The sequence below is a fragment of the Caenorhabditis briggsae genome, assembly GCF_000004555.2.
Source record: "Caenorhabditis briggsae complete genome, chrV, whole genome shotgun sequence".
Taxonomy (NCBI): domain Eukaryota; kingdom Metazoa; phylum Nematoda; class Chromadorea; order Rhabditida; family Rhabditidae; genus Caenorhabditis; species Caenorhabditis briggsae.
Window position 1 is genome coordinate 2,751,450 of NC_013488.2, and position 13,351 is coordinate 2,764,800.

At 37.1% G+C, this 13,351-nt stretch overlaps 1 protein-coding gene across 1 annotated transcript; it reads left to right on the forward strand.

Annotated features, from left to right (window-relative positions):
* Positions 1-2,126: 2,126 nt before the first annotated feature.
* Cbr-srab-9 lies at positions 2,127-4,335 on the forward strand (the record flags this gene model as incomplete). Its single annotated transcript, XM_045236735.1, has 5 exons — positions 2,127-2,362; positions 2,412-2,640; positions 2,686-2,871; positions 3,136-3,331; positions 4,181-4,335. The coding sequence occupies 5 exons, from the start codon at positions 2,127-2,129 to the stop codon at positions 4,333-4,335; spliced, it is 1,002 nt and encodes a 333-aa protein (XP_045097411.1).
* Between the last annotated feature and the right edge of the window lie 9,016 nt (positions 4,336-13,351).

Consider the following 13,351-nt stretch of genomic DNA (forward strand, 5'->3'; position numbering starts at 1 on the left):
CCCGGGTTCTCCAAATTTTAAAAAAATTTTGAAATTCCAGAAATTTTTTCAAATTTTTTTGTGAAAGAACTATTTTTTATGGACAATCCTATCTTGAAAATATTTTTTCTTGTCAGAAAACTTCTCCTTTTCTTTCACAGGAACGGAGATATATTGACTCAAAGTTAAGAGAGGGGGCGTTCCATTAGAGTGTGTACGGCAGGTCCTCCGACAAGATGATAAGCTCAAAATACGAAAAAAAAATCTTAGGACTTGATTGGTTTTTGAAGATTCTTGGGAACGTACTATTATTTTCCGATCCATGGTTTTGGTGTTCAATAATCGGAGAAAGGCTTATTTCCTGTTAAATTAAATTCCATTCTATTTTCATGGCTCTATTTTTTGTTCAAAATAAACCAAGTTTTTGGGTTTTTCATTTCCGGTACACTTACCATATTTAGGTCTGTTTTCCGCTGAAAATAGAGTTCCCAAACTTTGAACCCATATCTCATTTCCTGTTATAGATATAAAAAAGTTGTCAACTGATAAATTGTTTATCATAATTACAGAAATGTTTTATCAGTTGTCACATTTTTGATATCTCTTATAGGAACCGAGATAATTGAGCTAACAATATATGGTATGTCAAATTTTCTAAAATTCCCATTTTTGAAGCTTCCAACTTTTGATATGCAGCAAAAATCTCGGAAAAATAATTCAATTTGTAACCTGATTTGTAGGGACAGACATCAATTTAATTTTTCAACATTTTTCTTGCTCCGAAAAAAAACGTCATGGAAATCCATGTCATTCATTTTGACGTCCTTCTCATCTGCCTTTTTCTTCTTCTCCATGTCTGATTAGTCAGAGATCTGTCATGACACAAAATGTTTTTTTCATTTATTCATTTTTCTTATTTCATTTTGTAAATCAGTCTCATTGAGTTTTGGATATGTACCCGTTTTCGGTTCCTTATTGAATTTTCCTCCGCCCTCAGGATCATTTGGTTTCCATTCTCCATTTCATTCATTCATCAAGTTGTTCCATTCATTCATCAAGTTGTCAAAGTGTGTTTCGATGAAAGCTTGATCTATTCAATAGGTTTAAGGATGTGTCTGAAAAATTTATCAATAGAGCATAATTGCATTTGGTTTCGTTTTGAGGATTTTATGGATTTTTTAATTTTTGGATTTTTGAATTTCCGATTTTTTGGATTTCCATAACTAAATGTTTTTTAAAAAATTCGGAGTTTTTCGAATTTTCGAAATTTCCGACTTTCTGAAAATTCTGAGAATTCTGAAGTTTTGAAGTCGGTTTTTCAGAACTTCTAGAATTTTGAATTTTCAAACTTTATTTGAAATCCAAATTTAAATTATTGTATATTTGAATATTTCAAATATCCGATTTTCTGAATTTTCGAAGTTTTTGAATTACTGAATTTTGATAATTTAATTTTTTCTTGAATTTTCGAGTTTTCTGAATTTTCGAATTTTTGACTTTTCGAATTTCCGAACTACTGAATTTTGATAGGATTCCTGGATTCCTAGATTTCTAACCTTCTAGATTCCCAGATCCATAAATCCCAAATCCTGGATTCCTGTATTCCTGAATTCCTGAATACCTGAATTCCTGGTTTCCTGGATTCCTGGATTCCTAGATTCCTGTATTCCTGAATTCCTCGATTCCTCAATTCCTAGATTCCTGGTTCCTGGCTTCCTGGGTTCCTGGGTTCCTGGATTCTTGAATTCCTATTTTTTGGATTTCAGAATTTCTAAAATCTTGAATTTTCGAATTTTAAAATTACTAAATTTTTATACCATAAAACCTGCAATATAAGAGTCCCTCGACTTTTAACTAAGCCAATTTATCTCGGTTCCTGTAAAAGATAACAAAAAGTGATCAACTGATAAGTTGTTTATCATAATATCACAAAAATTTTAACAGTTAACACATTTTTCACACCTCTTATAGGAGGGCCCTTTTATTACAGGTTTTACGCCAGTTGAATTTTCTCAATTTTACAATTTTCCGAATTTTGGGAGTTTTTCAATTTTCTGAAATGTGAATTTTCTTTTTTTTTTAAATTAAACATTCGAATTTTCATTTTTCTCAATTTTTCGAATTTCCTGGAATTAATATTTTTCCAGATGTCCACCACCCCAACAATTGAAGATCATTGCTTAACAATGGAAAAGCTTTCTGGCTCATTACTCCTTCGTCTTACCCTCATATTCAATTTAATCACTAGTATCATAGCACTCCCATTGCTTCTAGCGGCTAGTTATGCTTTGTGGAGAGCCCGAGTTGCAAAATTATTCCATGTTAACATTATAATAATGTTCCAAGTTCACATACTCGGATTTATATTACACTGCTTCAGTAGGTAAAAGCCTTTTGTAAAAAAACTAAAAACAAAAATTATAACCTTCCAGAATAATCCTCCACACGCTCGATTTGTACAACTACGCATTTCTGGATTACTGTAACATGACACCTAGCACAATCAGATGTTTCGTGTTTCGAGTACAGTATGTTTTTGGGTTATGGATAGTGTGTGCAACTACAGTACCACTGGTAATTGAGAGGTATATTGCAACTGTGAAATCTTCAAATTATGAGCACATCGGATGCTCTTTAGGAGTTGCTATGGCAGCGCTACAGGTATCATTTCCACATTTTTTTGGTTAAAATTTTTTTTTGTTCCAGGTTCTTATTGCATTTGGTCTAACTTTTATAAATTTTCGAAGCTTTTCATTTGAGGAGCCTGTTATGAATTATTGCATGGGAATTAAAGCTGGGGCGGTTAGCAACACTGAAAAGGCTGCGTTTGTAAGCCTTGTCGTCCAAGTTCTAGCCAGGATTTTGTTTCATTATTTGCTGAAAATAAATGAGGTATTTTGAGACTTACAGTGAAACCTGTAATAGAAGGGCCCCAGAACTTTTAACTTTTATCTCATTTCCTGTGAAAGATATCAAAAGGTGTCAACTGATAAATTGTTTATCATAACATCAATAACATTTTATTAGTTGACACATTTTTGATATCTTGCATTGGAATCGAGATAATTGAGCTCAAAATTTATTTATAGTGTTGGGATCCTTTTATTGCACGTCTTACGGTATAGGGAAATTTTAAACTATTCAAAACTTTTCCAGAATTATCGAAAACAGCAACTGACATCTTCGCTATCCAATCGATACTCTTTGGAGCAGAACTTGAAATCTATGAAGACTTTGAAAAGGTTCGCAGACTTGCAGTCGGTTTTTATGGTTATCCATATGGCATTGTTCATTTTGATATTGAATATTGGAGAAAGCGTGGAGAAGGCGACGTACATTTCGCTGGTGGAAAGTGAGTTTTCGGTGTTCCCCGGATTCCTGGATTTATGAATTCCTAGATTCCTAGATTTCTATCCATGAATCCTGATTCTTAAATTTCTTGGTTCCTGAATTCCTGGATTCCTGGATTCCTTGAATCCTGGATTTCTGGATTCCTGAATTCCTGAATACCTTGGTTCCTCGGTTCATGGGTTTATGAATTCCTGGATTTGTGGATTCCTGGATTCCTGGATTCCTGGGTTCCTGGGTTCTTGGGTTCCTGGATTTCTAGATTCCTGGATTTCTGGATTTCTGGATTTCTGGATTTCTGGATTTCTGGATTTCTGGATTTCTGGATTTCTGGATTTCTGGATTTCTGGATTTCTGGATTTCTGGGTTCCTGGGTTCCTGGTTTCCTGGATTCCTGGATTTCTGGATTTCTGGATACCTTGCTTCCTCGGTTCATGGATTCCTTGATTCCTGGACTCCGGGACTCCTGAATTCCTTGATACCTTGCTTCCTCGGTTCATGGGTTTATGAATTCCTGGGTTCTGGATTCCTGGATTTGTGGATTCCTGCCTGGGTTCCTGGGTTTCTGGGTTCCTGGGTTCCTGGATTCCTGGATTCCTTGATTCCTGGATTCTTGAATTTTTGGATTCCTAGATTCTCGGATTCCTGGATTCCTGGATTCCTGGATTCCTGGATTCCTGGATTCCTGGAATCCTGGATTCCTGGATTCTTGGATTCCTGGACTCCTGGATTCCTGGATTCCTAGATTCATGGATTCCTGGATTCCTAGATCCACGGATCCCGATTTCTGAATTTCTGGATTCCTGTATTTTCGGCATCTGAAATCAGACCTAAAAACCTCTATTATTTTCAGTGAACGCTCCATACCCCATCTACGCTGTCATCTCGATTGTGGTCCTTCTCAAAAAAGCGCATCTGAACAAAGTGAAGCTAAAAAAGACCCTCGAAACTCATGTATATGCAGATCAAAGTGTCTACTTTGAGAATTTCAAAAAGTTTTTGGTTTAGATTTTTAGATTTTCACATTGAATTGTTTTTGTTGTTTTTTGTTTTATAATGAAATTTTGAAAATAATTTTTATTGGCACCCCGCCAATTCTTGTCTCAGGACCTTATAACTTCTAATAATCCATTTTCATGGTCACCAATTTGTTCTTCGTCTTCTTGCTGATTTCATTCCCTTTTTGCGTTACTGTGCTCGGTCAGTGAGGAAGAGAAAAGAAATGGAGGTGTCTCAGGTTGAGATAACAAGAAAAAGGAGATTGGACATCTCAACATTTCACATTTGTTAGAGGAATCTGAATTAACAATATCTGCAAAGTGTCTCTCATAAAGATTCCATGGAAATTTTGTGAGGGGCAAGGGGCAAAAAATAAAAATAGGACTGTAATCCATACTTGCAATCGGGTCTTCGCCTGGCCTTCGCGGGATCTGCCATAGTTTCTTTTAGAATGAATATTTTGAGACCAATTAAAGTAGAGATGATAGAACTCAACGAGTACTTCAAAATGATATTATTTTGAAAACTGTGTCTTGTCTATGAACAAAGTTACAGACAAAAAACGGAGACTTGGCACTGCTCGGGCCTTCGCGATAGGGCCCAGCCACTTTATGACTACTAACTTCGTTCATAGACAAGACACAGTTCTCCAAATAGTATCATTTTAAAGTACTCGTTAAGTTCTATCATATCTGATTTAGTCGGTCTAAACATATTCATTCTAAAAGAAACTATCTCAAGGCCCGTGAAGGGGCGAAGGCCAGGTTGCAAGTATGCTGTAATAAGTATTTTCGAAATTTCTAATGACCAAAGTTTCAGAAAATTCTCAAAGCTTTTCTGAGAACACCTCCCTTGTTAACACTCTACATATTAGTGAAATTAGAGTTCACTAATTACAAACTTCCTAAATACCGGAATTCACTTCCACCTTCCACAAATCACCTCCACTAACACTATAATTGCAAGAACAGAAAAAAAGTGGCCGAGAAGAAAATTGAAATATGACTACGGCAAGATGACTGTATACCAATTAATCCTCTTTCGAGAAAACTATACGTTTTAGTGGTCAAAAAAGTGAATGAAATCCGCAAAACGATGAAGAAAGTGACGATTGAAGATGACCGTGAAAATGGATTAATAGAAGAATCGGCGGGGTGCCAATATACGTTTTTGTTACTGTATGTTTATTAGCGTCCTAGAAAATTCATTTTTAAGAAAATTAGGTCACCATTTAGTTAGGCGGGTGTCGTACCGACTCGACTCGACTTTTGTCGACACGATATCGCTCTTGGTGAAGGTCGACACGATTTTTTTCGACTCCTTCAAAACGACATTTTGACTCGAAATCGCTCGACAACCGTGTCGACACGTTACTCTAATGTTTATATAAAAAGCACTTTCAAAATTTTATTAATTTAAAAATACAAAAACATATATTGGCACCCCGCCAATTCTTGATCCATTTTCACGGGCATTTCCGATCATCACTTTCTTCCTCTGCTTGAGGATTTCATTCATTTTTTGCCACTAAAACGTATAGTTTCTTGAAAGAGGATTAATTGGTATAAAGTCGTCTCGGCGTAGTCATATTTCATTTTTCTTCTTGACCACTTTTTTAGTCCCTTCATAATTATAGTTTCAGTAGAGGTGATTTGTGGAAGGTGTGGGTTTAGCTAAGGAGGGGAACTCTGGTATTTAGGAAGTTTGGAATTAGTGAACTCTAATCACCGTGAGCATTCTAATTCAATGCCAAGCGAACCGTCAACTTTGAGCTCAATTATATCGGTTTCTTCAAAAAATATGAACAAGTTGTCAATTGATAAAATATTCAATATCATAGGATTGCCTGTATTTTCCAATCTTTTCCAGTCTTTCATCTACTAGGGATCACTTTTATAAAATTTAATATTCTTCTCAGCTGTATGGGTGTTATTTCTGATCATTGGGAAGCTTTGGGCCGGAACCAGTGTTGAGCAGAATTCCGTCTTCCGTCTTCCGTTTCCCGTCTTCCGTGGTTTTTTTCGTTCCGTCTTCCGCGCTTCCGTCTTCCGTCTTCGGTCTTCCGTAAACTCCGGAAAAATCACAACAAACGGAAGACTAAAACTTTTCAGGATTTGTCGATTTTTCAGTCAACATTTCTAAAATTCTTTTGGCGGATCCGTCTAACCGCAAAACTGATGCGAAAACTCAATTCTAACGTAATGTCCAATTCAAAATTTTCAAGTTTAATTCTTAGATTTTCCGTCTACCGTCTTCCGTTTCCCGTCTTCCGTAGATTTCTTTCTTCCGTCTTCCGAATTCCGTGAAGCGAAATTGTGTTTCCGCTCAACACTGGTCGGAACTTGCCCAAAAACGGCTGTATAGCGGCCCATGGTTAGATTTTGGTCAAAATCTGACCAATCTCCGCCCAGACGCTCATCGCTCCCTAATACTATTGGTAACCCAATTCTAACAAGTCGCTAACAAATTACAAAGTAACCTGAAACCTTTGAGAACCGTTTTATTACCCATCTCAACACCTCATAACTTCGTCCCCCTTCTCTCTGTTCATCGCCCTCCGACTCCTCCAGATGTCGACCATCTGGCGCCCGTAGACACACCTGCATCGTCTTTCCACAAAAAATTGTGTTTTTTTTCTTGAAAAAATGTTGAAAATATACTCTCACCTGTTCCTTCGAGAAACGCAACTATTTTTTTCGTTTTTTTTCAAGGTTGGCTGTTTTTAAAGTAACACCTGGTAATTTGTCCATCAATTAGATGTAATTGGCAACACTACGGATATTTTGGTGTGTTTTTGTATGTTACGCAAGATTTTGCACCTTGATTAGCAACAGTTTAGCATATTGGTTGGATAGGGGACATTGGCCAGGCTAGATGGGGACAGAATACGTCCCGCTGATTTGTTGATGGATGAACGCTGGGAGGAGGTAAACAATGGGAACGGAAATGGAAATAATTAATGGGGGAAGGGAGGAGGATCTTTTGAATTCGATTTCACATTTTGATCTATGACTTGGTTGCAGAAAGGTACAGTGAATTTATATTTTAGCTACCGTACCACCCTATACGTGCCCACCTTCACATGCACTTTGTGCTCAATTATCTCGGTTCCTATAGGAGATATCAAAAGTTTGTCAACTGATAAATTATTGGTGATATTATGATAAATATTTTTATTGTTGACAGATTTTTGATATATTTTACAGTAATCTAGATCATTAGATTCTAATTAGGGATGCCGGTCATCCACTCCTCCTTCACATAACCTATACGTGCACGTTGAGCTCAATTATCTTGCTTCCTGTGAAAGATATCAAAAAGATGTCAACTGATAAAATATTGGTGATATTATGATAAATAAACTATCAGTTGACAGATTTTAAGATAACTTATAGGAAGCGAGATAATTAAGTTCAAAGTTTCAGTATTGGGTGGGTGTGTATTAGAGAAAATACGGTAATTCAGTCGAAGGTTAGTTTTAACGAAACCTCGAATTTTTATAGACATAGAAAATTGCTAAATTACTGATATACCTTCATGAATTTCAAACTGAGATATACCGAGTTTTCAATAAAATCCTTCAGAAGAAGACATTTTTAATTGAAGGGCCTATGCAAAAAAGTGTCCTCCAAATATAAATTGGAACAATAGATGGGCCCTTCTAATACAGGTTATGGGGCATAATACAGATTATTCTATACAAATAGTCTTCAATTTCAGCTTTGTTTGCTATTTTTAAGGATTTTAAGGCACATTTGACATCGGAGCATGCGCAATCGTTGCTAAATCGTTGCAGAGCACCCCATACGTGTCCTTTGAGCTCAATTATCTCGGTTCCCTATAAGAGATAAAAAAAATTCGGCAACTGATAAAATATTGTTTATATTATGATAAACATTTTATCAATTGATCACTTTTTGCTACCTTTCAAACTAACCGTGATAATTGAGCTCAAAGTGCACTGGAAATTTTTAGAATAGTTGGGTTTATGAAGGACAAATCTCCTAGTCTGACATCTAAGATTTTTGATCATCAACCTAAACCATAATATTCTAGAACATCCGAATCCCATAAAACTCTACATATCGTTGTTTTCCATACGTCACCTGCCAAAAGTATTCCTCATTTTTCTCCATTTTCTCCCACTATACAAATATGTTTTTCGCCATTCTTCTTCCTCTCCTTCTGCTTCTTCTTTTCATCCGTTCCATATGTCGGAAATCGGCATCTCCATTGTCCTTAAAAGCGCCCGTCCTCCACCAATAAAAAGTGCATTTTTTGGGAGACGTTCGGTTTCCCATGAAAAGGTTCGCCACCAGGTGTTCTTCTTCTTCTTCATATCGACTCTCAAATTACAATTACCGCGTAGCGCCAATTGGCGCCAAACGCCATTTCATTGCATTGGATTTTCGATTTTCGATTTTTTTGGATTTTTACTTTCCATGGATCTTTGACAAACTGGGACCATACAGTACCAGCTAAAATTTCATCTATTTTATCTTTTTTTCAATTGAAAATTGCCAATTTCAGAAGTTTCAAAAGTATGGTAAGTTTGCAAGTCTACTAAACAAAAGTAGAACTTTAATTTTGTAGTTGAAAACTTTTTTGGAAAAATTTGTCCAAATGGGATATACCATTTGAAACCAACTAAGTCTGGAGATAGCACAGAGTTCAGAGTCAGGACACTTTCATGCGGTATATCTCATTTGGGTGAATTTTTTGTAAAAAAGTGTCAACTACAAAATTGAAGCTCTATTTTTATTTAGTACACTGGCAAGTTTTCTGTCTTATCAACAAGAAAGTTACAATATTATTGGGACATCCTAATTTAGCTATTTTCAATTTAAAATACTGTGAACTTTGGGTCCCATTACTGAACTTTGAGCCAATTATCTCGGTTTCTGTAGAAAATATTGAAAACTTGTCAACTGATAAATTGTTTATCATAATATCATAAATATTTTATCAGTTGACACATTTTTGATATCTCTCACAGGAACCGAGATAATTGAGCTCAAAGTTCAGATGTCCGCAGACGACCATGTAGCTCAGCCGGCTATATAGCTTTGACCCAATTTATCTCGTTTCCTGTAGAAGATATTGAAAATTTTACAACTAAATGGTTTCTCATTAGGAACCGAGACAACTGAGCTCAAAGTTAGGAGCCCTTCTATCTCAGGTTACTGTAGGTGAAGTTAATAAACTTTTGGCTGGTGCTGTGCATCTTTTGGGGTATTTGACAGATTTTTTGAAAGTCTGTATGAGCAGAATCCTGAAAAAAATGTGCTACAATATTTTTTATACTCCCACCTCCCCCACCTTCTTTTTCGGGTAAGAATAATGGGGGAATAGGAAGGAAAAGTAAAAGGTGCTTGTGTGCTCGAATGAATCCTTTCTTTTCGTACCCCTCACCGACCTCCAACTTTTTTCCCCAACCCCAACCACTCTTCTCCACACATTTGCCCTCAATTATTTCCGTTTCAAATTTTCTACTACTAGTCTCTCTCTCTCTCTCTCTCTCTCTCTCTCTCTCTCTCACTCTCTCTCTCTCCTTTTCTCCCTTCTCCATGGGTACCAATTCTGGGACGACTACCTTTGAGAGCAAATTTTTCCTTTTTTTGGGACCCAAAAGTCGTGTTTTGACGTCATTTCTTGGTCCTACTATTCAGATTCATAAGAATCGATTTCTTCGTCTCCCAATCCTTGAATGCGTGTCCTTCAAATTTTTGGCAACAATCACATCTAGAAGGACGTACATGTCTCGCCGCCGATCCCCCCAAAACAAACACTATTTCATAATGATAAATTCTGGCCAAGCTGCCTTCAGAAGACAGCTGGCCAATTAATTTTCTTTTTCCAATAAATTTATTTTAACTAGGACACTTTTGAAAAATTTTCCTCGACTTGAAAAGTCCCAATCTACTGTAAATGAGCTTAAAGGAGGCCCTACATACTTTGAGCTCCATTATCTCGGTTCCTATCAGAGATATCAAATGTTTGTCAACTGACAAATTGTTTAACATAATATCAGAAATATTTTATCAGTTGACAACTAGTTGATATCTTTTGTAGGAGCCGAGATAACTGAGCTCAAATTGCATGAATCGGAGGTGCCGACTTATTAGAGAAGAGGTAGTGGTGCTCTTTGAGCTCTATTATCTCGGTTCCTTTAAGAGATATCAAAGTTTTGTTAACTAATAAAATGTTGGCGTCATTATGATAAACAATTTATCAGTTACAACTTTTTCTATATCTCGCATAAGAACCGAGATAATTGAGCTCAAAGTGCACTTATTTGCTGATTTTTATAGCAATAATGTTAACTTGGTTCAATAAGTTCTTGGTTCAACTGGACCAAAACTGAACTTTTTGTGAAGTAAAATTTTGCAGAACATATGTTGTTTGAGGTCAGACGAATCTGAACATTTGGACTTTCTATAAGAAGCAGACACAAGAAAAAAGTTGTCTGGACCATTCTCGTATGAAGTAACAGATGGAGAGGGCAGAGTGAGAGAGAAGAGATATGAGAGAGTATAGAGAAGCTAGAAAAGTTAAAGTTAAGGTACCTTGAGACATAAAAAAGTTTTCCTGTTTTTTGTTTATTAAAGCCCCTCGAGAAGTTGAACTCGTACGCCAAACGTTGTAGGTGCCGTGCCGCTACCATCTGAGCTACGGTGGCCGGTAGTTGAACCTGCGAGCCAGATACTGTAAGTAACTTCTAAGCTATGCGTTTGATTGTTGGCCCAACCGTTGGCCACGAAACTGAAACCCAAACATTTTCCTCTTAACTTTTTAAAAATCGATTTTCGGAACTATATAGATTCCGGTCCATGACCCTCCTTTCCCCCGTTTTCATCCGGTTATAGTCGAACGGAGTGTCACTTAGGTGACATGTCGATTTGCACCTACTCAAGGTATCGAAAGTAAGAAAAAGAGGGGATGAGGAGAGCAGGGTCGATGAGGGATTAGGAGATGAAATAAGTTGAGAGATGTCCCGGTTGGTTATTATACTAGGAAACAATGATATCGGAAACTTAGTTGAAAAGTGTTGCTCTTTCCGGGAAGGGCGGTCCCAAAGCAGGACCGCCGGTCCCATCATTGGACCGTCGGTCTCAACGAACTTCGACAATGGTCCCATTGGTCCGATAACAGTCCCAAATTTTTGACAACGGTCCCTACTTTACGAGAACGGTCCCAACGGTATGACAACGGTCCCAACCAGGCTTACCATGAAAACTGAGAGAAACATTTTAGCTGCAAAATTGAGAATTTTGCTGATAATTGAACACTGCAGTACTTTGAAAAACGAAAAATCTGGAATTCAGTCAGAATTCTCAGTTTTTTGGTTTTGTATTGTAGGCTTAGGCTAAAACAACTTTTTCTGACAATAATGTGAATTAGGCGTTTCAGCCTAGGCCTATAATTTCAGAAAAAACACTCTGAGTAATATCTTGTAAAAAAAGTACTGCAATTTTTCAAAAAGTACTGCAATTTTCAATTATCAGCAAAATTCTCAACTTTGTCGCTGAAATGTTTTTCTGTTTTTCCAGTAAGCCTGGTTGGGACCATTGTCATACCGTTGGGACCGTTCTCGTAAAGTTGGGGTTGGAATAATGGGACCGTTGTCGAACTTCTTGAGACCGGCGGTCCAATGATGGGACCGGTGGTCCCATTTTGGGACCGTTCTTCCCGAAAAGAGCCAAAAGTGTTTTATAAGTCATACTTGTCAACCGAGCTGTCAAAAAGCAAATTGTAGAACTTGAGGAGATCTACAAAATGGTACCTAACTTAACTACGTTCGAAAACCGAATGGGACAGCAAAGCAGCCCTACTGGAGCTACCCGGAATTTTTTGAAAAGTAAACCTCGGCAGATTCTAGATTATATTCTTCATTTCGACCAGATATATTAAGTTTGAACCGAGCTATGCGCCGGACCGTAATTTATCTAGGTAGGTCTATTTGAAAAATTTCCAACTCTACATTACGTAAGACTCGGCATCTTCTAAAGTATAATGCCTACAGTACTCCCTGTGAAAACCAGAATTTTCTCCCTATTTTTTTACCGAGATCCTTCATCTTGTCAGAATTTGCACAACTTTCTGATTCATTCAAATTTCATGATTGGCCCCAATTTCCTAGAAATTTCAGTATCGACATTCTGGGCTCTGAAAATTCCATAGCCGCTAACATTATGGTTCAAAGTAAAATGACCAAAATCAACCAACTAGGTTTTCTGCTCTTGTGACCTTCTACCTACCCATCCATTTTGTTCCGGTATCTGTCAAATGCCACGTCACACAGCATGTGGCACTTTGTCGAAAATAAGCAGAAAGGGATCCGCTAATCCTCCATGATCACCCCATTGTTCTGTTCCTTCCGGTACGCACTTAGCTAAGCAAACATTGTGACAGGTCCATCCATCATCCGCCTGTTTCCTTTGGAAGGGTGTGCGGTAAAATTGCGTTGGTCCGATTGGTTGGGATGGGTAGGGCAGACGAGAGTCATGAACTGAATATATGGAGGCATACCGTAAACCTAGTGAGAAAAGGGTCCCCTAACTTTGACCTAATTTATCTCGGCTCCTGTAAGACATATCTAAAAATGTTTAACTAATGAAATATTTTTGAAATTAAAATAAACATTGTGTCTGTTGACCACCTTTTGATATCTCTCACAGAAACCGAGACTCAAAGATTTGGGTATAGCAAATTTTCTAAAACTTTGATTTTCTAATCTTTGAAGTGTCATAATTCCAAAATTTTGACACAAATGTTCCAAAACGCAACCAAGTGAACATGCCTCCAAAAAAACTGACATGCGTCTTCAACATCTTGCTCACACCCATGTCCAAATTGGGTGTGAATTTCAGACACACTCTCCTCCAGACATCCTAACCGGATGGAAAATGCGTCTTGAAGATTTGTTACATCCGGTTATTGGTTTTTTGTTTAGGAATGACCTAAAAAGTTATTAAAATATTGTTGGTTTTGAACTCAAAATTTTCGTTGCAAAATGTTGACCCTC